This window comes from Hipposideros armiger, unplaced genomic scaffold (genome assembly GCF_001890085.2).
Source record: "Hipposideros armiger isolate ML-2016 unplaced genomic scaffold, ASM189008v1 scaffold_222, whole genome shotgun sequence".
NCBI classification, from domain to species: Eukaryota; Metazoa; Chordata; class Mammalia; order Chiroptera; family Hipposideridae; genus Hipposideros; species Hipposideros armiger.
In genome coordinates, this window is record NW_017731572.1 from 2,301,276 (window position 1) to 2,326,052 (window position 24,777).

The 24,777-nt window shown below is 50.2% G+C and overlaps 3 protein-coding genes across 15 annotated transcripts in view; 2 read left to right on the top strand and 1 right to left on the bottom strand.

Annotated features, from left to right (window-relative positions):
* Positions 1-7,433, top strand: part of GAS7 (growth arrest specific 7) — a 243,007-nt gene extending 235,574 nt beyond the window's left edge. For all 13 annotated transcript variants that reach the window (XM_019654433.1, XM_019654437.1, XM_019654446.1 and 10 more), the window contains 2 exons: positions 546-644; positions 1,350-7,433. In XM_019654433.1, coding sequence (XP_019509978.1) covers positions 546-644; positions 1,350-1,463 — 213 coding nt within the window. In that variant the 3' untranslated portion in view covers positions 1,464-7,433. The remainder of the gene's footprint in view (positions 1-545; positions 645-1,349) is intronic.
* Positions 7,434-11,747: 4,314 nt separating this feature from the next.
* Positions 11,748-19,416, top strand: RCVRN (recoverin). Its single transcript, XM_019654412.1, has 3 exons — positions 11,748-12,189; positions 15,808-15,919; positions 18,946-19,416. Exons 1-3 carry the CDS (start codon positions 11,809-11,811, stop codon positions 19,065-19,067), a joined length of 615 nt encoding a protein of 204 aa, XP_019509957.1. The 5' UTR covers positions 11,748-11,808; the 3' UTR covers positions 19,068-19,416.
* Positions 19,417-19,518: 102 nt separating this feature from the next.
* GLP2R (glucagon like peptide 2 receptor) overlaps positions 19,519-24,777 on the bottom strand; it is a 102,027-nt gene continuing 96,768 nt past the window's right edge. The window contains 1 exon segment of the mRNA XM_019654420.1: positions 19,519-24,056. Coding sequence (XP_019509965.1) covers positions 23,721-24,056 — 336 coding nt within the window. The 3' untranslated portion in view covers positions 19,519-23,720.

The window sequence follows — 24,777 nt, forward strand, 5'->3', positions numbered from 1 at the left end:
CAGAGGAGACAGAGGAGAGAGGCTATTCAGCAGAGGCCCAGGGACAAAGCCCCAGGAGTTGGAGGCACAGACACGCCCACATGTGTCCCATTCCTCCACCCCCTTGAGGAACTGGAGCTGGGGCTGCACCAGTACAGAATCACAACAGACCCTGGTTCAAATCCCTCTCCTCCCATAATTCCATGTTGCTTTGGGCAAATGGCGTTCCCTTTCTGGATGTTTATTCCCTTGTTTGGAAAGTGGGTAAGAACAGAACCTATGTCTTAAAATTATTATAAGGACAATTAAGTAATACATGTAAAGCCCTTAGCACCCACCATGCCTGCAAGTCAGGATTCAGAAAATAGTAGCTGCTGTGTTATCATCATCTTCACCTTTAACCCTAGTTATGGAGTGAGTTCTTTGTCATATCCCAGAGACTCAGATGGACTCGGGTCTAAGCAGGTGGCAACTTGTTTGTATAGGGTGGTCTGGGACCTATCTGGTGAGAAGGTCCCCAAGTTGAGGGGACATGCTCAGAGGTGTCTGGTCTTTTCCTCCTGCAGGAGCTGGAACGGCTAGAGGTGGAGAGGGTGGAGATGATCCGGCAACATCTGTGCCAGTACACCCAGCTGCGGCATGAAACTGACATGTTCAACCAAAGCGTGAGTTCCCCTTCCCCAGGCTGAGGCCAGCAGGACCCCGCGGGGACCCCAGGCCAGGGAGAGCCCCTGTCACTGTGCCATGGCAGGTTAAGTGGTCACTACAAATGAATCTGTCCTGAAGATGGGCAGTGGGCAGGTTCTTGGGCCTGTGGGCAACCTCTTGTGATGGACCTGTAGTCCTGGATGCCCATGCGAACCCATCTGAAATGTGTGAAATAGATACAACACACACGAGCTGTTACCATGAGGGAAAAACAGCTCATGATAGAATACTGAAAACATGATTGCCTACCCCAGAGAATCTCTTACCACCACCCAAAACAGTTCCAGAAATATTCAGAATATCTGAAGCTAAAATTCTGTTTGTCTTGTTCTGTGGTGGTAAATGTGGGAACATTTACCACAGAAATGGAGGAACTGATCACAGACCTGGAGACCTTGAGGCCACCCTGCCCCTTTCTCCAGCCCTGAGGTCTGGAGGGGAAAGTGCGCCGGGTGAGAAGCAAGGCGGGCATGAGAGGTCCGGGCTCCCTGCTGTCACAGCCCTCTGCATGTCTGTTCCTCACACGGGCTTCCCTGAGGCCCCACAGCCTTCTGTAGAAGCTGCCTTGGCAGGCACAAAGGCCTGAGCAGAATGGCTCAGAGGCAGTGTCCCTGGCTCGGCTGCCACCTCTGACAGTGTCTCCTTTTCTCCATCCCTTGCAGACAGTCGAGCCTGTGGACCAACTGCTTCGAAAAGTGGACCCAGCCAAAGACAGGGAGCTGTGGGTTCGAGAGCACAAGACAGGCAACATCCGCCCTGTGGACATGGAGATCTAGAAGGGCGCGCGCGGCTCCGGGGGTCCTGCCAAGGAGAGGGGCTGAGGGTCCCATGGAGAGGAGGTGGTGGTTCCCACCGTGGGGCCTGCTGCTGAGTGGAGCAGCCCTCCCACCCACTCTCCTGGTCCACTGAGAAGAGGGGAGGGTGTGGTGATTCCTCAAGAAGCTGGTTTTTCCAGGACAACCTGGACGGCCCTGCTGGGAGCTCCCCAGTGTTCCCAGGCCAGGAAGATGGATTCACAGCCCTGCCCTTGTCTCTGAGGCTGAAGCCCCCCAACTGCCATTCTGTGCTTGTCGCTCCGAGAACAAACTGAGGCTGGAACTCTGTGGTTCCTCCCGAGCACCATAGGGGTCACCTCCCCATCCAGAGCCAACTATGTCACATGTTTGTGCCCCTGGAAGCCCCAAGGCCCTTTCTCCAGCTGGCCCCCTTGTCTCCAGGGCTTTCAAGTGTCAGGGGAGGGAAGTCTCTGTCTCCAAGCCAAGTGTCAGGATCAGAATTATGGATAGAAGGCACCATTTATCGGAACAGCCCGCGCTCAGAATCCTTTGCAGCCCTCCCTCTTTATTTTTCCCATTGCATTCTGGGAGCCCACATCCTGTTCTTCTCTGTCACGTTTCATCATCAAGGGTCTTGGGAAGAAGGCTTGGCTCCTGTCTTCCCAGACTGACCCTGCCTGGAGAGGTCAGGATGGAACTACCTCATTCAGCAAATTAGCCCTGAGTCAGAGCATTAAATTGTTTCCTATTAGAGCACATCCTCTGTAACGTCTCCTCTCTGGAATTCCCATTCCACCCAACCTTCAGACCGTCCCTCTTCCCATCCCCTCCCCCTTCCATGCTCTTAACGGGGCCGGGTCAGTCCTGTGTGGGAGATGGGTTGGGGCAAGTCTTCGTCATCCCCCAGATGGCTCCACCTGCTTCTGCATGGCTGGGTTGGAACCGCTGTCCCTTGTATGGCTTTCTCTCACTGGTGGTCACTGTACAGGCACTGAAGACTTGTGTGGCCACAGTAAGTTGTCACCTGCTAGGCAGTGTCCCACCACCTTGGCTTCTCAGCTCCTTCTGCACAGCCCAGAGCCCTGCACCGGGCCCTGGCCTGGTGCTGGGACCATCTTCCCCTTTCTCCATCTTCTGATTCCTGGAAAAGCCTGATCTGAGTGTAACTTAGACAGCTTTCAGGGCTGCCGTCGGGTCCTTGCTTATTACACGCTCCCTTAAACCATGTTCTCCATCATGTTAAGTCTCGAGAATAAGTTTGAAGGGACCAGAAGAAGAAAAAGGAACTGAAGGAAGACACACAGGTAGCAAGGGGCCGATTCTAGCCTGGAAGCCACGCCCTAAGAGCTCATCTTTCTTAGTTAATCTTTCCCATTGATTACTTCGGATTTACAGGACCCACGTATTTCACATGAGGGCAGAATTCTAAGAGCACAATTCACTGGTCATTCTCAGTCTTCTGTGCTGGTAACTGATGACTTATTAATCTTGAATCTTTTGTACTTCTTTCATTGTCAGAATTACTCTCTCATAGTTTGTGGTAGAAAGATGTCGAATATACTAAAGCAAACCAAATTTTGTCAGTTTTCTTTTCTTACTAAGCATCCCAGCCAAAAAGGTCAATGTGAAGGAAGGTGTTAACCAACTTGAAGGTCATCAGAATGGATCTGTTCATGGGATGGAGAACCACTCTTTCCAGATTGGGGTTGGGCCATGATACCAGCTACCAATTTTAGGATATGATTTCTTGGTTTCTTTATTAAAAATGGGTGCTAGTAGTAATTGCTTTGTGGCTTAATAAACTAATTTGTGGTTGATTTTGAAATACTCGAAGACAATAGCCTGGTTATTAACACAGATATTTTGAGTGGACATGGCTCATTGATTTTTGTCTTCTCATTTCCTCCTGAGGATTCCAGAATCTTCTGTTCCTCCCTGGGACAGAGGGAGTTCTCCTGCCTCTTCCAGGGTAGTTCGAGTTGGCCCATTGTGGGCCAGTCTGTTTTCTGAAGATGTTCTTTCCCCCTTAGCCCCTCACCTTGGTCTCGTTAGCTTCCTCACATCCTCCTTTTCTGTTTTTCTTTCCTCCTTTACTCATTCATCAAGTATTTAGCTAAGGCCGAGCAATGTGCTCAGATCTGAGGGCAAGATACGGCCCTGTCAACAGGGAAGTCTCCAATCTCTTATTTTGTATAGACTTATCTTTTCTCCAGGGGTCTTGCATTCACATAGAGGTACTCTGCAGAATGTAGGTTTTCAGAGATACTCTATGTTGTGCTGATAGATCTGCATTCATTCATTCGTTTATTCGGCAGATACTTGGGACAAGCCGAGCATTGTGCAGGGTACTGGAAATGTAGCTGCATACTAGACAGGCACTCTCCTCCTGTCCACTCTATTCTCCATGTAGACAGGAGACTATTTACACCTTTCTGGAGAATGAGAACATGGCAGCCTTTCCACATTTAACCAACTGTGAACCTGTAATTCCAATGTAAGCTACCACCACGCAGCATTTACCCACTGGGTCAAAGCTAGACAGCATCAAGGGTTCAATCACCTGGTCACGAGACTCTCACAGCCCATATCCAACTCGAGCTTTCGAGATTTTTTTTTCTGATTTAAATAACTCTCCTCACTTTACAAAGAGGAAGAATGAAACGCAAACATGGCCGGTGAGTGCCGTGAGATGAACACTGAATTTAGAGCAGGGCTGGTGTCGAGAGTCCTGGCTCCCTGTCCCTATTAACGGGGCCCCCCTCTGGGTGAAGTCAAGATCAGAATGAAGCCTAGAGTATCTAAAAGTGCACTTCGGGGTATCAGAATACTCTATCTGGGGAGGTTGTGTTGTTGTTTCCATTCATGTTTCGGTTATAAGAGGATCTGGCTGGGTTTATTCAGTGGGTGAGTCTGGGTTACTTTTGAGCACATCCGTTGCTCCATGTTTGAGAACAGGCGAGCCCTTTCTACTTGCCTCCACCTGGGAGACACAGATGCACTTAGTGTTGTCTGTGAAAACCTGATTTAAAAAAATACATATCTCTGAGATGCATGGTGTTCAAAGTGAGCTGGTTGCCACAACAACCTCCAAGAAAAGCCACTTGTTCCTGTCCATTTTTTCTAGTGCTTTTGATCAGTATTGCAGTGCACTGGCCAGCTGCACCACAGGGGTGGCTGTCCTGAGGTTCTGCCAGTGGAATCACCTTGGGCCTTCTTTCTACCTCCACCCAACGCCTGTTGGGCAGGGAGAATTTCTGCAGTGGGAGGCCCTTGTCTGCTCATTGGAGCTGGCCAGTGGCTGAAGCAAACAGAAACAGCGTGCGGACTCATGAACCAGGGGCTTGTTTCTATTTCCTTTGTGAAAACCAATCAATTACTAGATTAGCGGGTGGGTGCATCTAAATCTTGCCTGAGCCAAAGTCCCTTCTTGGAAATACAAGCCATAAAATTCAAAGGACGTCAAAGACCTCGGCTTGTTTAAGTGATTTTACTTCCAGCTGCGAGTGGCCTTGACAAGGAGAGTTTACACAGGATTCTACAGTCCTGCTGGTTATTATGTAGGTAGGGGAAGCACTTTAGAAATGTTAAGTGGGGTACAGGGCAGTAGCATGCTTACTTAGCCAGCACACCATCTTAGTCCCATAACCCTTCCCATCCCTGCAAGACACCCTGCCTTTTTTCCCCCCAGGTTTCTTGAGGTATTTGACATACAGTGTTGAGGTTTATTGACATAACACTAAAATTCACCCTTTGGAAGTATTCAGTTCTGTGAATTTTGACAAATGTATAGAACCTCGTAACCACCACCAAAATCAACATAGTATTTCCATCACTGCAAAAATTGCCCCCGACACCTCTGTAGTCAATCCACTCCTCCCACCCCCGGCCCCTGGCAACCACTGATTGATTTTCTGACCCTATAGTTCTGTCTTTTCTAGAATGGCGTATAAATGGAGTCACACTATGCGGCCCTTGAGTCTGGCTTCTTCCACCCCGCTGAGTGTGGGTGGGTCACCTATGTGGTTGTGTGTCCATAATTTCTTTCCTTGCATCGCCGTGCAGTGTTCCGTTGCATGGGTGTACCACACTGCTTCCTTGCTTCTAAAGTGAGTTGTCTGCCCCAGAAGTTCCTGTTCTAGGGCCTTCAGCTTGTTTGCATGGCTACTTCCAGCCTGCTTCCTACGGCTCCTCCAAATGCCAGCTGTGCCCACAGGTAGTACTTGGGGCTCACACTTGCCTTTTTGCTTCATGTTAGGGTTTGACAATGCGGGAAGCTGCAGGTATTGGGGGAAGAGGGTGAGCGGGGTCTCAGGTGCCTTCCACTGCTGCTGTGCCCTGAAGTTTGCCTCTCAGCTAGCAGATCCACTCAGCTCACACGTGGCATTTATTGAGCATTAGTGGGTGTGGAAGGTACGTGGACCTGGCATGGATGAGAAGGCAGGAGGGGGCTTTGGGCTCATCACGACCCTTTCCGGGGTCTCTTGCTTCGCCTGCACACTGAGGGTATTTCTTCTAGAAGGTCACTCAGGCCTCCTCTGGTGCCTGCGTTATCTCCTCCCCTTATCATTTCCAAGTTTATACCCTATGCACATGGTCCTACCTAATCTGGGTCCCTTCAGTGCAGCTGTGCATGGTGTTGTCTAAAATCCTCATAAGAGGATACGGTGACATGTCTCCATGTAGACACAAATGAAGCTAAATTTAAGAGCTGTTGAGAATGAGGCAGATCCTCCTAGGACCCCCATGGTGATGACTCCTCCAAGCCGGGTCTTGATCGAGCCCTGCTCAGTGACAGGCTGAGCTCTGTAAGGCAACCAGGCACCTCTCTAAACAAATTGAAGACATACCTGAGTCCGGGCCAGGGGAGCCCAGGCCGACAAGATCCCGTGGTGGGAAGCCAAGGATCTATGCTGCTGGGATGCTTCTGGGCTGAATTTTGCCAGGGAGGACTCTCATCATTCCCCCCTCCCCAGGAGTTTTATTCCTGTCAGGTCTTTTCTGAAGGTGAGGGACCCAGTTATTGTTTTAGCAGGTTTGGGTGAGAATAAGACGTGACAAAAAAGTGATGTTCTATTTCCCCTCTAGATGGGAGGGTGAGGCTCTTTCAGGAGACTGTTGGGAGGTGCCTGTGAGGGAGAGGGGTTGTGACCACCCTTGATCTCTCTGTGTGCTGTTCAGGAGACATTGACCCTTTGTGTTTGGGGGACATTCCTAGTGGGATTGCAGTGGTGGAATGCACAGGGTCTGGCACATGGGTGCTCTAATGGGGTGGATGTGACACAGGGACAGAGAGGGAAAGCATCTGTACCAGGGCAAGAGCACTGGACCGAGCCTGCCCTGCTGTCTTATTTGTCCCATAACCTGAAGTTGTCACGTCCCCTCCTGGGACCTCTATGGACTCATCTGTCAAGTAGAGACTCTCCTCTTCCAGCATCACATGCAGCGACCGGCTCTCGGGAGCCGTGGCCTCGAGGCAGCCATGTGGACCCAGGGAGAGACATTCAAAGGGACACCAGCCACCCTTGGTGACTGGCCCCAAATCTGCATCTCTGCCCTTCCCTTGGGAAGGCGATCATGGGATGGGAGCTGGGGGCAGTCCTTCACAGACATGAGCACATCAGCAAACCCTATGAAAGTGGAATTTTCTAACAAAATAAACTTGCTTGTTTGGTCTGTTTTCTGTAACTTTTGCTAAATACTTTATACATTTTTAATGTTAAAAAGCTGTGTCTCCTGCCAGCATTCCTCATCCCGGTATGAATGTGTTTACTCCACATTGTATATCCTTCCACCCTCTGGCTGCCTAGATCAGTAAATAAAATTGATGTAATATAATTTATAAGTAACACTGTTGAAACTCATCCCTATGGAGGCTATAATCCGCCCTTCCCAACCCCTCCCACCCTTCGTAATAGCATTTGTGTGTATTAATGCTGAAGAATTAAATGTTTAAAGGGTTTAAATTTTGAAGGCGTTTGCTATATATAATTGTTCTGCATTATTATAAAGCGTTTTCAGGAAGTTAAATGCTCTCCTATTTTTCTTCCTTCGGCTCTGTGTACACACTTGAGATGCTTAGATTCATCCCATGTGAAATAAACTGTCCAGAGACACTGGGTTCCACTGGGCGACCTTCCTGGAGGGCTGCCCCACTCTCCTCTGTACAAATGGTCTCAGCATTCCTCCCAGGCTCCCAGGATTGGTGATCAATTTACTCCTGATGGCTTAGCAGGGGGACAAAGGGCACCTGGGCATTGACGCCCAGGTGGGTGCCATGCAGCCAGACCCACACACCTGACTCAGGCCTCTGTCCCTGCTGACTTCTGTACCTATGGACAGAAAGGGCTCTTGGCAATTGTTTCTTTGCTCAGTCATCCATCCAATCCTGCCTGCCTGTAATAATTATTGAGCACCTACTATATGTCAGACACTGCTCTAGGTACTGGGAACGCAGTGCAGGAAACAGCTAGATCCCTGCCCTCATGAGCTTTCTAGCAGGGAGACAACAGACAAAAACAAGAGACATAACAAAATCGCATATCGTGGGTGTGGAAGGTATTCAGTGTTACCAGAAAGAAAAAGGGCAGAGCGAGGGGATTGGTGGTTCTGGGGGTGAGGGTGGGTAAGTTGCTATATTAAATAGGGGAGTCTGGGTGGCCTCATTGAGAATGTGGCATTAGATCAAAGACGAGGAAACAGGAGGCAACCCCAGCAGGTAGCTGGGGAAGAATATTCCAGACAGAGGAGGGGGCCTAGCCAAAGGCCTGGGGTGGAGGTGGGGTGGGGTGGGGAGGGCTGCTTGTCGCTAGAGCAGAGGGGTGGTGGGGAGGGGCAGCTTCTGCAGGGCCTCTGCCTTGGTTTGACTCAGGGTCCGAGCCTGGGAGCGCACGGCCTGGCTTCATTGCTACAGGGCTCACTGCAGGGCTGTGACGGACAAGAGCAGAAGCAAGGAGCCAGAGAAGCAGGGACTCCGGTAGAAGCGCTGTGAAGATTGTGGGCAGTAGCAGGCTGCTTCCCACCTGGTTCCAGCTCCTTCCTCCTTGCCTTTGGAAAGGGCAGAACATGTGGAGGTGGGGAGAATGGTCAGGTCTGGATGAACTCTGAAGGTGGAGCCAACACAATTTCTGACAGATTGGAGTGGGAGTGTGACAGAAAGAGAGGCGCTGAGGATTTCAGTCCAAGCACCCAAAAGGGTGGCGTGCCATTCAGTGCAATGGGACGGCTGTGGGAGCAGCGATCTTTCCCATTCTCTGCCCCCCACCCACCCTCTCCCTTTGCCCTCTCAGTGCAGACTTCTGTGCAGGCTCCAGTTCCAGGCCAGAGGAGGAAGGGTCATCTTGTCTTTCAGCGCATAGCAGAGGAAGGCAGAGGAATGGGGGTGAGGGCTGCGGGGCTGGGCCCCAACTAACAGCCAAGGCAGAGCTCCTGGCTTGGGGTATGGCCAGGCCAGCCCCTGGGAAGAGCCGGCTTCTTTCAGTCAAGGCAGGACCGGGAGGGAAGACACAAACTGAGACTCCAACCGGAGACGAGGCCTTCTCCCCAGTGGTCTTGGGGGTTCGGGAGAGTTTATGGCTCCAGCTCAGACTTAACAAATCCACTCACAATACATCATCTCCAACAACTTGTTTGGCTAAGGAGCATAAACTGTCCCTCTGATAGAAGATGTTTATGCAGGTTTTCAAACAAATCTCCAGGTCACGACCCTTGTCTCAGCAGTATCAACACAGCTGCCTGTGGTCCCCTCCCACGGTTGGGCCCCTCCTGGGCACAGCAACCTGAGGAATGTGGAGAGTACCAGGCTGCTTCCGACCTGGTTCCAGCTCCTTTCTCCTTGCCCTTGGAAAGAGCAGAACAGGTTGTGGGGGAGGGGGCGGTTCTGGCTGCCTCTGTGTTACCCTGGGACCCTGTCTCCTTGCCCACAGCCTCTCCCTTTGTTACGGCAACCCCAGTTCCTCACTTACAAAATGGAGCTTTTTGGCCCCTGGACTCAGGCCTCCTTGAGAAAGGAGGCAGTTGTAATGTAATGAAAAGAGCCCTGAACGGGCAGCCTGGCAGAGCTGGATTTTCCTCCTGGCTTTGCCACTAGCAGCCGTGTGATCCTGGCAGGCAGCATGCCTTTCGGAACCCCCTTTCTTCCCTGTAACACTGGCCTCGCCTCACCTGCAGGCTCCATGTGGATAGGCCTGGCACGCAGGGGCCCTTCTCACGGCCTCCCCCACCTGGTTCGGAGGCAACAAGGGAGGCCTCTGACCTCACTTTCATGGCTGGGGTTTGTTTGTTTGCTGGTTTTTGAGTTGGGTGACTGTTCTATTTCTAACTGCTCTTGAGAACAAATGCCTTGCTACAGAATAGTGAAAGTCTAGAAGAAGAGAAAGAGCTCCTATTAAGAAGTAATATACTCTCAGAAACTGAAGGGGAAAATAGCAAGTCACACACACACACACACACCCCTAACTAACATGAAGGCCTCCTGAGAAATGCTCTTGAGCCACAGCGGGTGAGGTCAATGCCTATACTTCTCGGTCCTTCCTAAGCAACATCAGGGTGGGCCTGGCAGGTGGCTTTCTCCCAGCAACGGGGACCTGCCATTAACCTGTTACGAAATAGGGTGCAAACTCCAACTCACCTGCCTAGAAATTGTGGGGTTTGTTCTTTGTAGCTACCACCCCTGAGCAAAGAGGTCGAGACATCTCTCCCATCCAGTTTGGTAACTTGGGGGTTCCAGGCATGTCCCCTCGAGCCTTATGCTCATCCAAGCCAGGGCACCGCTGATCTTCCCTTTGGGTGATAAGAATTCAGATGCCAGACATACTCACCTGGGTTCTTCCTTGTGTCCGATACTCCCACCTGAACTGACTGCAGGGATGCAAAGGCTTCCCCTGCAGAGCCCCCTGTCTCCCTTTTACCCATTCGCTCACACAACAAGCCTCGGTTCTTGTCTGCCAGCTCCAGGCACCAGGCTGGATGCCAAACTGACAACCTGCAGGCTGAACCTGAGCCATAAATATGTTGTATTTGGCCCACACCATGTTTTTGAAGTTTCCAAATTAACAACCAAAGTTTAAAAGTTTGGAAATTGTATCTAAAAATATGATTTCTGGATGTCTTTTGGATAAATGCAAAATCTAGCAACACCGGGCCATAATTCCATATGACCACATTCAAATGGATTGAACATTGGCAGCCCCTCCCACGTGTGACACAGGCCTCACCACTCCCTATTGTCTCCCTGGTCCAGCTGCTCCCCTCCCTCCACTTGCTGGCCCCTGTAGGCAGGTTAGTTTTTGATCCCTGTTATAGATGAATAATAACAAAAACTACCATGTAGTTAGCACTTACTATGTGCCAGGCTCTATTCTTAGTGTGCTGCACGTATTTTCTCCAGCCTCACAATAACAATGAGGTAGATGCTATTATCATGCCCGTTCACTCAAGGAATATTCACAGAGGGCTCAAACCTGCCAGGCACTGCTCTGGCAATGGAGGCACAGCTGGTAACGAAAGACACAGATCCTCACTTTCATGGAGCTTTCATTCAATTGAGAGTACAGACAGCACCTGGAATAAAAAAAATAGTAAATCAGGAGGTGTATGGGGTAGGGAGAAAAACAAAGCAGGATAAACAGTGTGGGGTGTGCTGATGGTTGAAGGTGGGATGTGTTTTGTCAATAGAATGGACAGTATATGCCTTGCTGAGAAGGAGACATTTAAGGAAAGCCATGAAGAAGGTGAAAGGTTGGGAGAAGAGCATTCTAGGCAGAGAGAGCTTTAAAAATGTGCTTGGAGTCAAACAGCTAGTAAATTCCAAAGCTGGGGTTTGAACCCCAGGCTGGCTCCAGGGCCTGGCTCTTAACCCCTGCATTGTAGGTCTCAATGAAAGAGGCCATCCCTGCCCATCCCCCCACCAGACCTCAGAGTTAGAGCAGAGGACATGCGGAACATCAGTGCTCTTAGAGAGCTAGAGTTGGGGGTAGGAGGGGCTTGGGCGAGGGGCAGCTGGGAAGGCTTTGGCCCAAGGCTTCGGCTCTCAAGTTTCTGACCTCCTATTCTGTCCTCCCCTCCCAGAAGGCCAAGATGGGTTGACAACTTGCTGTCAGCTCTTTATTTTAATTCCAGGGGGGTTCTGGGAACTCCCTCCCCCACCCCCACCCCATGAGCTCCCAGTCCCTCCTCCCTCCAAGTACTGGGGTGAACCTGCTGCAAATCCTCCTAATCCGGCAGCATCTCAACGGCCATCCATCTCCAGCAGCACCGAGCCCCGAGCCCCGAGCCCCGACGGTCGGAGACCACGTCGCTCCCACCCATCCAGCGGCGACAGCCCGGCTGGGTCCACGGCGCCTCACCCATGGGGAACAGCAAAAGCGGGTCCCTGTCCAAGGAGACCCTGGAGGAGCTGCAGCTGAACACCAAGTTCACGGAGGAGGAGCTGTGTTCCTGGTACCAGTCCTTCCTGAAAGAGTGCCCCAGCGGCCGCATCACCCGGCAGCAATTTCAGAACATCTACGCCAAGTTCTTCCCCGACTCTGACCCCAAGGCCTACGCCGAGCACGTGTTCCGCAGCTTCGATGCGAACAGCGATGGCACCCTGGACTTCAAGGAGTACATCACTGCCCTGCACATGACCACGGCGGGCAAGCCCAACCAGAAGCTGGAGTGGGCCTTCTCCCTCTACGACGTGGATGGCAGTGGGGCCATCAGCAAGAACGAAGTGCTCGAGATTGTCGTGGTCAGTCTCCATCTCCCCCCTTGCAGCTGCGCGGGACTGGGGTCACCCAGGGTCAGGGCCTCCCTGCTGCTGATACCGCTGCTGCACTGGGGGCTGCAGCTGGGGGCAGGGCTGGGGGGTGGAGTGGGGGTCCGCTGTGACTCAGTGGCTCTGAAACTATAGTGAGGTGGGGTCTGTAATGTACTGATATTAATAGATAGTTGGGCACTTTCCCACAGCTTCATTTTTCTCCTAAAGAAGAATCTGGGAATTTCCTGTTGTTGATATTTCTTCATCCTTCCTTCCTTTTTCCTTCCTCCCTCCTCCCCTCCCTCCCTCCTCCCCTGCCTTCTTTCCTTTCCTCTTTCCTTTCTTCCTTCTTTTCTTCCCTAAAATGTCCTTCAGAACTTTCAACAGTACATATTCAAACTCTTTCAGAATTAATTTCAAACACACAACATGTTTCAAATACCCGATAGAAAAAGGCCAGGGTGGAGGATGTGACATCTGGGTGCTAGTCTCAGTTGCTTATACGATGTGGGGCAGGTCACTTCACCCTGTCAGCCTCAGCTTTCTCACGTCTGTCCTGTGCTCTAGACCGAACCACAATCCTCAGGCTCCTTGCAAGCCAGGGCTTCACAGCACGCATTCTCCTCTCTGTCCATATTGGCCCAGTGTCAGATCACTTCTGGTGAAGATTTTAAGTATCTTGAACATAGTTTTATTTAATATATAAGTAAATCAGGAAATTTAGAAAAGATGCAAAAGAAAATTGAAATTGCCTTTAATTCCATCATCTAGAGAAAATTACTGTCAACATGTTGGTATCTACCTTTCTAGTCTTTTATGTGTATATTTAAAATAATTTTAGAAATGTAATATATTCATATATGGTTTTACCTTTTCTCAATTACTACTTTGTTATTAATGTTTCCCATATTAATATCTATTCTTCAAAACCATTTTTAATAGCTGCTTAGAATTCCATCTTATGGAAATGCCATGAAATTATTTAATGATTCTCATATTTTAGGACAATTAGGATGTTTCCATTTTTTCTTATTATATCATTTATATTTCTCTTCGATCTTTTTTATTCCTCTACTCCATGCCACTTGCTGTATTTCTCTAATTCAATTCTTGTTAAGAGGGAGAATGTTTATCATATTTTACATAATTTTTTATGCATTTGTAATCCTGCTTTCACTCGAACAACTCTTCCACCCTTATTAGGAGAAACCATAAATAAAATAGCCAAACATACACCTAATGGTCAGTGGACTCTGTGTGGATCTCCCGTTAAGGGCAGGCATGTGTGGAAACCTCACTGGCATCTGGACAGGGCCTTCAGATCAAGCTCCCCTGGATTGGCAGGTAGCCTGGCACAGGGACCACGTCCTCAGAACCACCTAAACGATGCCAGGCCCAGCAGAGGCCTACAAGTTGGTGCTCCTTGAGGAAAAGGAGGAGGAAGGGGAGGAGGGGGAGAAAGGGAAAGAAGGAAGAAAAGAAAGGAAGGGTGAGGCGGGGAGGGGAGAGGAGGGAGAGAGATGGGAAGCATCCCTGGCTGAGGCTGCGCAAGGTGGTGCCAAGGCTCTGCTATTCGCCAGATCACAAAGTCGCTGTCCTGGGAGTCAGGAGTTACAGAACAAGAGTTCTAGTCCCAGTTATGCCACCAACTAGATGCATGGCCTTGAAAAAACCATATAACCTCCCACGGCCCAGGGTGAGCGTTCGATGGTTCTTTCTCAGTTCTTCCATGAGACCCTGACAGTCTGTCTTTGGTGTTAGAAGCAGAATGGGCAAGCAGCCAATCACTCCCAGTTTCAGCCATCAGGCCTGCACATGGTTCCCATGACTCAGGACAGAGAGAAGAGTTAAGGGAGCCACCTACACTTCAGTTGCTGGGCACCTGCCAGCTGAGGCTGCTGCCCCAAGCTGCTAGGTTTGATTTCCTTGCTCCTTTTGTTATAGCATGGGGTGGGGGGTGGGGACTCATGAAAAGTGTATCTCTGAGAGCTGTTGACTTTCCCTCCAGGCTAATTTCACAGGTATTACTGCCCCTGCCTGGCCATCCTCCCAGGTGCCTTCAAGGTGCTCTCTCAGCTTCTACCCAACATGCTGCCTGCACCCCAGGCCTGCCTCAAGGGCTGAGGGCCCAGGCTGGGACAGGCACAGGGGCCATGACCTTGAGCGTCCTCTCTGGGCCTGGCCGGCCCTGGAGTTACTGAGCTGGAAGTAACCTGGAGCTGGAAGGGTACATGGAGACTACCTTGTCCCTTTCCCTGATCACAGGTCCGGAGGTACTTCCTCCTTTGCCTCATACTGCGCATCCGGGCCCTTGATTAGTCAGAGCAGAGGGAGGTGAGAAGGATCCTTGAGCCTAATGCTAAGCCTTTCTTCAGATCCCTCCCTGAGCAGAAGGCTAAATGAGGGGCTTCTTGCGCCCTGGGGAGACCTTTGGAAAGTTTTTCTTGATGCCTCCCCTGTTCCTTCCCCAGCCCCTGGAATGTTCTCCAAGGCATAAGAATAAGGGGGTGGGTGGCGTAATGTGTAAGTATGGAGGTTCTAGAACCAACTGCCTGGGTTAGAATCTCCTTCTGCTTCTAGCTGGCTGACTTTTAGCAAGTTAGTTGTCTCAGTTTCTTCATCTGTAAAATGGGGCCAGTAATAAGGTTTTTATGAAGGTTACATGTAAAAATGTTTAGAAAAGTGGCACATGTTAGGTGCTCAACAAATGTTAGCCATTATTACCATAAGCCAACCCAGCTGGGCAACCTGGGTATCCCATGGACCCTGAAGGCCTTCAGATATTCTAAAACTTCTGGGAGGTAGGGTTCAAGGTAGTGGTTCCCAAACTGCAACATCAGGAAGCTTTTTATTATTTGTTTTCATTTTTTTTTAAAAGATTTTATTGGGGAATTGGGGGAGGGGAACAGCATTGGGGAATCAGGGAAGGGGAACAGACAGGTTGCTTTCCTTTTTTGTTCTTCAGTCTAGTTGCGGAGGATGTTGCTTCACTGGCCCATGTTGGTATTATCATTGCGCTCTTCCCAGGTGAGGCAATCACTCGCAGGCCATTGGATGGCCGCTCACAGCGGCTCATGGCCGCTCACAAAAGCTCACGCCCCGCTGCCGGCCAGCCCCACTGCAGCCTATGCCGTTGCCGGCGACTCACAGCAGCCCAGCTCCAGTCAAGCTGTTGATCATCTTAGCTGTAGAGGGCGCAGTGTCACTGGCCCTCATGTGGGATCTGAACCAGGGCCCTGCTGCTCAGAGCTGTTGTCCCAAACCAACTCCTAACCAACGTGCCACTCGGCCGCCCTCATTTTTTTTTTTAATAAAGTGAAAGTAATATGTTTACAAGGTCAGGAAATTCAACCAGTACAGAAAGGAACAAAAAAAGAAGTGAAAGCTTTCTCCACTCCTCCCCCATGTTCCCTGTCCTGTCTAAAGATCTCAAAAATACAGATGTCTGGCCTCCTCCCGAGAGCTTTGATTGAGGAGGGCAGGTTGGAGCCTGGGCATCTGCATTTTCACCTCTGGCATGGAGGATGCCTGGTCAGCAACATGGGCCTCTCAGGGCTGCCAGTCCCACACTGCTCCTTCTCATGTATTGTTCTTCTTGATTTGCTGCAGGCGATTTTCAAAATGATCAATCCTGAGGATGTGAAACTCCTTCCAGATGATGAAAATACCCCCGAGAAGCGAGCTGAGAAGATTTGGGGCTTCTTTGGAAAGAAAGATGACGGTAAGTGCCTCCTCCCTCACTGCCGAGACCCCAGCAAGATTTATCCCTCTGAGTCCCAGTGCCCAGGCAGGACAGGGGACACCGCATCCCATGATGCACCTGTGCAGGGCTGGCTGAAGGGCCTCTGGGGGGAATGGGCAGAACAGTCAGCAGGCCCAGTTTTGCGGCCCGTTTTGAGCTGACGCTGCTGATGGGAATGGCGCCACACTCCATCGCGGCTTGAGAGTCTGTGGGGGAGAAGGGAAGCTAGAAATGGTGGAATGCTTTTGAAGAACATCTTTGGTTATAACAGTTAGCCCATATTAAAGGAATAGTCAAAAGTAAAGGCAACAACAGCTTATTAGCAGTTTGTATGCAGATAGCGAGTTTAGAGGAATTGCAAACCACTTTCTGTTTCAGCGGAGTGCTGGTGTGTAGACACTTCTGTTTTCTTTATTGTTTTTAAAAATGCTTTCTGGACAGTTAGGACAGGGCAAACTTCAGCTCAGTCTATGTCTGAATTGGCATCATGTCCCAAGTGAGTGGGATCTCAATTTATATGGTTTTACTTAGGAAGTTAGTTTAGTTCCCCCCTGAAGCACCACCAGATGGGATTAGATTGAAACTAGATTGCAAGAGATTTATTAAGGAAAAAAACCTATGAGTGGAAATGGAGAAGGATCTAGAAGAGGCTGGGAAGCCTCAGACTGCAAAGTGAATGGGATGCGTGTGGGTAGAGAGGAAGGCTGGGTAAGAAAAGTCTCAGACTGCAGTGCCATTCTAAGAAAAGTGTTGGCAAAGCCAATGGGGTGTCCTTCAGCCGCCTTCTTCCAGGAGCTGCCCTTTCTCGGTACCCCGCCTTGTCCAGCCTTAGGCTGGGAGAAGCCCAGGGAGTGTGTTCTTGCATTGGAAGTGGTGATCGATTCCAGAACTGGGCAGCTGGAGCTTCTAGTGTGTGATGCCCATGGCCGTCTCGGGAAGGGTATGGTAAAGGAGTGGATGTCACGAGGCCACAGGGGCTGGGATGATGAAAGTGAGAGAAGTACATGGTAGCCCTACTAAGCGAGAAGGTCATTGACAGCTAGAGCCAGAACTAAGGTGAAGCAAGAGGTACCTGGAACAACATTTAAGGAGGTACTCATTTGTATTTTTATTTATTTTTATTTTTTTATTATTTTTTTAAAAGATTTTATTGGGGAATTGGGGGAGGGGAACAGCCCCGGGGGATCAGGGGAAGGGGAGCAGACAAGTTGCTGTCCTTTTGTTCTTCAGTCTAATTGTGGAGGACGTCGCTTCCTGGGTTGATCTTCCAGATCAGTTGTGCCAGCCTCTGGACGGCCACTCACAGCGGCTCTTGGCAGCTCACACCGGCTGCCAGCCGCTCACGCTGGCTGCTGGCCACACACGGCAGCTCATGGCAGCCCACTGCAGCAGGGGCTGCAACCCACGCCGTCACTGGCAACCCACGACAGCCCAGCTCCAGGTCAAGCTATTGTTCACCATCTTAGCTATAGAGGGCAGTGTCACTGGCCCTCCTGTGGGATCTGAATTGGGGCCCCACCACCCAGAGCCGGCGCCCCAAGCCAGCCCTCAACCAATGCGCCACTCAGCCGGCCCAAGGCACTCATTTTTAGATGCATGCCTGTGCCATAGAATCCTGAAAAGGAGCGCCTCCTTACATTTGACAGGGTAGGCTCCTCTCTTGCCTTACCCTAGTCCTAGCCCTGATGTCACCACCCCTTTAGGCACCTTCTTCTCCTCATTCCCACAGATCCTGGCTGTTTAAGATGACTCCCTGTGGTGCCTCACCAACCCACTTGCTCTTTAACTCCCTTCATGGCATCCCCCTGGGTCTGCCATGTGCTGAGTCAATTGTTCTGCTACTTGTGAACTTGAAAACTGACCCAGGTGAACATCACTGGAGTTGGTGGTATTAGGCGGCTGATGTGTTACTCTTGCCAGGTGACGTTTGTGTTTTCACGCAACCCACCTGGAGACAATACCTCACTCCAGAACTGGGCTCTGATGGGAGTTTTAGCTCTCTGTAAGGCTCATAGGGCAGCCGGGACTTTAAAACCCAAATTCCACCTCTCAGACCTGCACAGGGAACCAGCCCAGATCCCAACACAGGAGGGATTAGGACGTTCAAAAGGCCTAGAACATTAGCCAGTGAAAGTGCAATTCAGTTCAGCCAAGCTTTGTTGAGCATCAAGCTATGTGCAGGCAACTATGAGAACAACCATGGGCTGAAAACACCCATCTCATTTTAGAGTTATTTCTACAGGTGACTGTCTTCCCCACCAGACAGAGTTTCCTGGGTCGGGGACTTCATCTCACTCCCTTCTGTACCACCCTCTGACCTCTGCCTCCTGCAGAGACCTCAGCCCCAAGCACAGTGGCTCTGACATAGAGGAAGGGCTCAGTGAAGAGCATTTAAATGGATATAACTGAATCCAGTAGGTGGGGGCAAGGCTCTCTCAGAGTCCCAAATGGGGAGGGAGATGGGGGATGCACAGATGCATAGGAAAAACTCATGGAGGAGTTGTAAGCCGGGAATTGTAGAGCTGCCATGTGCTTGGGTGGGCACAGAGGCCTCTACACAAGCCAGGCCCTGCCTGGCACCACATCGGACCCTTTAACTCCCTTCTCCCTGGGTGGACACTGTTCCCTGCTTCTCATCTGAGACTCTATTTACTTTCTCAGTCCCCCAGAAATCCCCCCAGAACTTGAGGCTTGAGACCTGGGGTAACATTCAAAATATTTAATAACCAGCCAGACAGAGGCCCTGGCCAGTCAGAAGACACGCATAGCACTAGAATGCATTCTGGATCCGTTGGCAGTGCCTGTCATTAACCCTCTCGTTGCTAGTTCATGGGGAGATCCAGGGATTCCGAGGGAGATTTGGGTATCTGGGGCAGAGGTGGGGTACCCTTGGAGGCACTGAGACTCATAATAGACACATCTGTGTGGGGCACGCTGGCATATGTCAGCCTTGTCGAAGCTTGAAACAGCCAATGCTGACTGTAGTATTGTTTCCCCGTACACAGGTAAACTTACAGAGGAAGAGTTCGTCGAGGGGACTCTGGCCAATAAGGAAATTCTGCGACTGATCCAATTTGAGCCTCAGAAAGTGAAGGAAAGGTTAAAGGAAAAGGAAAAGAACCCCTGATGCCAACTGCTTAGCTCTCCTGCCGCCCTTCACCACTCAAACACACACACGTGCACGCACAAACACACCCCAGGGACCAAGAGAGAGGCCTCTAAACCCACAGCACATTAAGCCCACAGCATAGTTCCCTGCCACACTCATGTGTCTTTAGCAATCAACCGACTCCTTCTGCCCTATGTCTCTAGAGTCCCTCCTATTACACCTGCCCACCTTTCCTCCCCTGCCCGCCAGCCCGTGCCTCCCATGATAATCCCAGGATTAGGTCACAGGAGTCCTAAATATCACCCTCGTGTAAGCTCCTTTGTGGATTGCTGGGTAAGCAGGTTCAAATAAATGCAAGAGGAGCTGGGTACACAACTGGCTGGTCGTTGTTGAACTGGAAAAGGAAATGATTCCTGTCAGCTCAGCCTCAAAGACAGGGATCTGTTGCCACTGCAGCCGCAAGTGAGGGTGCTGGCCCTGTGGTGGTGTAGGAGATGGATACGGCTCTGCTCTTGCAGGGCACAGGGTGCAGAAGGGACTACAGACCTTGAGAAGCCATCACAAGTGGGAAGGTTACCATGGAGATTTGCAAAGCACTGTGGGAAGATGTCACGGAGGGGCTGCCTTGTCCGGAAGATCAAGGAAGGTATTCTTGATGAAGAGAGACATTTAAATTAAGACCTAGTGGACTATGGTGGGAGAAAAGGTGAGGAAGCAGTGTGTCACCGCAGAGACCCTGAGGCAGTAATGAGCATTTCCTGGGAGAAGGCCAGTGTAGCCAGGGAGCGGAGGGAGCCCACTGCGAGTTAAGTCTGAATGGTCGGCAGGGGTCAGACCATGCCAGGCCTTCCGTGCAGCCCATGGGAAGCCTTGCGTGTTACCGTGGGGGTAGTGGATGCCATTGTGGGGCTCGGAGTAAGAAGGATCTGTGTTGGTAATAAAGCCCTGTGGCTGAGTGAAACCAAATCAGAGGGGCATGAGTGGGGGCAGGGTGACCGGAGGTGATACTTCAATAGTCACCCAGGTGGCCTGGGCCAGGTGAATGGCCGTGGAATGGAGAGAAGGAGACCGCTCTGGAGATATTTGGGAGGCAGAATCTACCTGACCGGCTGCGGGCAGGGGAGGAGGAACAAGGATGGCAGCCATGTTTGTGGCTTGGGTGATGTCATCTGCTGAGCTGGAAAACGGAGAGTTGCTGGTTTCAGGGACAACGACAAGTTCAATACTGATATGGTGATAGGTGAAGGCAGATGTGCTGGAGGTCCCTCATTTTAGAGACAGGAAAAGGAGGCCCAGAGACGCAAGCAGCCAGCCCAGGGTCAGCCAGCTTATGAGCAGAGCCAGGCCAGGCCTGCCCACTGGCCCACACTGCCTTTTCAGAGCTCCAGGGCCTGCAGTACCTCAGAAATCGCTCCACCCTTAGGTTCTCAAGAATATCAAAGTCATTGTTTTGAAGGCCCATTTCTTCTCCAGCCTTAAGTTCCAAGATGAGGTCAGAAAAATATCTAGATGTTCTGGACCCTTGACCAACCTGTGTGCAACCCCCTGAAGCAGGCGGGGGTCTCCTCTTGCTGGTGTTAGGGGTAATCCCATCCACAAGCTTTAGCCAAATTGATGGCACAATCAACACCACCAGAAAGTACTGTTCTTTGTGGAAAGTGAACTTGAGAGTCCTAGCCAAAGTCTCAGGACTGTCTCCAATTGGCTCTGATTGGTTATATGCTCATCCCTGATCCAATATTTGGTGCCAGGAGGCTGTCATACTCAGACTGGCCAGGCAAATTTTCATGCCCATCCTTGGGGCTGAGGACAGAGTTGGGATGATGCAAACTTTATAAACTGAGAGTAGGAGATATATGGTTTCCAAGAGGAAAATTTGGGTACTACTACTATAAGAGAGGTGAATTATAAAAATAGATGTCTACTGCGGAGACTTTGGGAAGTCACTTCACCCCTGAATTTCTGCTTCCTCATGTACATGTAAACTCAAGGACAGAAATAGATCTCATCAAGAACAATAAGCCAAACTGCCCTAGCTCCTATTGCCACCTGCTCTCACAGGAACCCAGCCTCTTGTGCGGTGTTCCTCAGGTATGTCTTGGCATCCCCAGGAGGTATCCCCCACAGATTCACCAAGAGGTTCCTTAGTGCCAGGAACAAGGCACCAGATTCTCCTGGGCAGGAGAGACCTTTAGCTCTAGTGAGAAACAAATGTGAAATCAACAAATACAAATCAAATTAAATACACTTGTTACTTTAATCATTGGCAGGACAAGAGCCAGCAGTGTGTGTGTGCCACTCTTTTTATAGAGTGAGGGAAGAAGGACATATTTATTATACAAATGCTATGAAAAAAAACCTTCCTTCTTCTATTAATGACAGGGTCCTGAATAACTGACCTCCAACAGCATCTAATGCTGCTGAGACATTTCTGTGTTGTCTCATCCAATGTCTGTGTACTGAGCACCTACTCTGAACCAGCTGTGCTGGGTGCAAGCTGGGAATATGACATAGCCTCAGCTTTCTAGGAGCTGATAGGCTGACGAGAAAATGCAGGGGCATTTGCAGAAAGGCAACGTTAGAAGGACATGTGATTTAATGATTGAATTATGGATAATCTGGACACCAACAAATAAGCCTTTACTTCATTTTGCACTTGCCTAATACCTTTGCTTCAGTCTCTCCTTCTGCAAAGCAGATGCAGGCCTAGAGCGAGGACAAGACGGGCACTTGCCTCAGATGCAAAATTTAAGGGGTGGGGGAAAAAAACCAAAAACCTCTATAATCAAAATAAATACTATTTTAATGCAATAGTGTAAAAATAAAAACTAATGTTAAAAAGTTCATAATGAGCCAAATATCAAAATGTTAAATTAAGCCAGGATCAGACTATGCACTCGCATGAGCTGGCCTCACTTGCCTCACCCTCATCACAGCCCCAGTTCCAATAGAACATTATTTGGATAAATGGCCCGTGGGCTGTAGTTTGCAGATTTCATTTTTTTTAAATATTGCATTAAAATATTACTGATCTTGACAACTGAGGGGTTTTATTAGTGCTCTCTTAAATTTTGCACCCTTACTTGCCTCTAGTTCCAGTCCTACTGCAAAGTATCCTTGAAAATAAGGTTACCAGGTAAAATCCAGGATGCACAATTAAAACTGAATTTTAGGTGAAATATTGTCCCACGGAATAGGCTTATATAACAAGGTTATTTGTTTATCTGGAATTCAAATTGAATTGAGCATCCTGTATTTTTATTTGCTAAAATCTGGCAACCCTACTTGAGAAGTATCATATCACTGCCCTCTAATATGAAGCAGTATTTAGTCCCATAGCAACATACCCCACCTGCATACACATACGTTTTACACACTATAAAAGCGACACTCCTGAGCATTTACACCGTGTTTCCATAGGATGTTCCTCCCTTGATCTTCCTTCAGCCTCTTGCCTTACAGTTTAGCCACTGAGCCTGACCCTAATCGCCTGTGCCCTCCTCAGCCTGCAGCAACACCCTCCACTTAGGGGCTGGAGCAAAGCTCAGGTTCCCCATTGGCAGAATGGGTCCCACAGGCCTGGCCATCTTAGTGCATAGTTCAGCATGTCCAGATTAGCCACAGTCCTATCACTTTACCTGGGCCCCTCCAGTGTTCAGCATCCATTTCCACAGGGGAGTGGAATTCTTATCAGCGGGGACTAGGGTCAGAGAGGTTAGTGGAGCAGCCTCCTGGTGTAGGAGGTACAGCCACCAATGTGTCCATGGCCAACCAAACATGGAGGAGAATGCTAAGGCAAGCAAGGCTTGAGGAAGCCAAGCTCAGAAAGGCAGGTGGAGCCGGAAAGGAGAGGAAAGGACCAATGGCGACTTTCGGAGGGGCCCTGGGAGCTGGGGCCAAACCTCAGAGGAGGGCTGGGATTGTTACAGATCAAAGAGAATTTCTGCTGACCGTGGATGAAGACTTGAGATGGAAAGAGCGAGGAAAGGCTTGACAAGAGAGGAAGAGGAGAGAAGAAGGAAAGGGGTGGGGCTCTGATGGGCAGTGTGCACTACTACACTGTCCGAGGTGGGCAGGCGTGTCACAGCTGAGCTGCTGAAGCAGAAAACCACCAGCGCATCCCACAATTGGCCAGCTCAGGGGGACCCCTAGCTCCTGCGCACCCTGAGCTTGCATCAGAGTTACCTAGGATGCCTGCTACACAACTCCCATTGCTAGCCATCATCCCAGACGAAGGCTCTTAGAATCTCTGCCATGAGTCGGATTCTGCATTTAAAACCCTTTCCAGGTGGCCCCGAAGTTCAAATGGAAACCTTATGCAGTATAGCGTAAAGAAAGAGATACTGGCCTCTATTTCATAGCAGACCTCTTTCTGTATCTTGGGGCTCCATTCACTTGAATTTGGAGCCAGCCCTAGAGGCTGGTGGTCATTCTTGAAAAACACACTGGTGGAGGTTATTAGGATGACAATGGCAGGCAGAAGCGGTGAGTGTTTACACAGCCTCTTTCATACGGACCATGAAGAACCTCAAGACAGACTTCATGACAGAGTGGGCCTGGTGCATGGGGGAGTAATGGCTTCACCCCACAACACTCGTCTGGCTTGGCCTCTGCCTCCCACACTTGTCTCAGGAGTTCCCAAGGAGCAGAGCCAGAGCGAGGACATCTTGCCTAGATCTCACTCTCCTCGAGAATCTCCTCCATGGTGTGGGCCAGGGTGAAGTCTCCCTCGCTGCTCTCAGATAGGCTTCTGCCCCAGGGCCAGGCTGTATGGCCCTGATGGGGCCGGGTGCCCAGCTCCCCAAGGCCCCGCATGGGCAACTGCAGGATCTTCCCACTGCCAGGTGAGGGCTGCGGCTTCTGCAGCGTCCTGGTGCTGTTTCCTGTGGAAAGCTTCTTGGGACATTTCCCCAGGAATCGGAAGTTCTTTTCAAGAACCCAGGTTCTGCAGCCCAAGTGGTGGGCTAGCTGGAAGCGGACCCAGTGCTTCCACAGCTCGGCCTTCACCTGCCAGGTGAGAAGAGGGCAGGTTACTGTCTTGGAGTCATTTGGTTGTGGGTCCACTCAGCAAATATTTATTGAGTGGCTACTCTGTGCCACCCCTGGGAAATTTACCTTCTAACTGGGGAGATGAACAAAGGGAAGCAAATGCATGTGAGCAGAGCAAGTGATAGTGACACTGCGAGGTCACGATGCAGGACGATGGGGGAAGGAGACAAAAATGAGATATGGTTGAACAGGGGAAAAAAGGAAAGGGCTGTGCTGAGATGGCATTTGAGACCCGTGATGGATTAAGGAGCCCCTGCATGAAGATATAGAAGAAGCCGCAGTGAACAAGATGGAGGAGGGTTTGCTGTCAAGAAGCTTACATTCTAGTGGGAAGAGATGGGAATAAATACTCAAGCCTGGGATGGGAGAAGGAGCAAGTGAAAGGAGGCTGGAAATTCCACCAGCTTCTAAGGTCAAGAGAAAACTGTTTTGGCCTCTGCCCCTGCCCATTTCAAGCCTCTTTTCAGAGAAGCAGAGAGCTGCTTGGGGCTATGCTATAAGAATAATAAAAATAGTCATAGTTACCAGGCATTAGGCCTTTACCATGAGCTCAGCATGCCCAGGGCAACACTAGAGGGTAGGTACAGTTATTATTCCCATTCTACAGATGAAGAAACTGAGACTCAAACAACCATAGTGACCTGACTAACTCAGAGCTCCTTAGTGGGTGAGTCACAGC

Excerpts from the sequence above, each read along its gene's own strand:
- RCVRN (XM_019654412.1), top strand. The coding sequence starts at position 11,809 with ATGGGGAACAGCAAAAGCGGGTCCCTGTCCAAGGAGACCCTGGAGGAG. Across the intron at positions 12,190-15,807 it reads AAGTGCTCGAGATTGTCGTG|GCGATTTTCAAAATGATCAA; the intron begins GTCAGTCTCCAT and ends GATTTGCTGCAG. Across the intron at positions 15,920-18,945 it reads CTTTGGAAAGAAAGATGACG|GTAAACTTACAGAGGAAGAG; the intron begins GTAAGTGCCTCC and ends CCCCGTACACAG.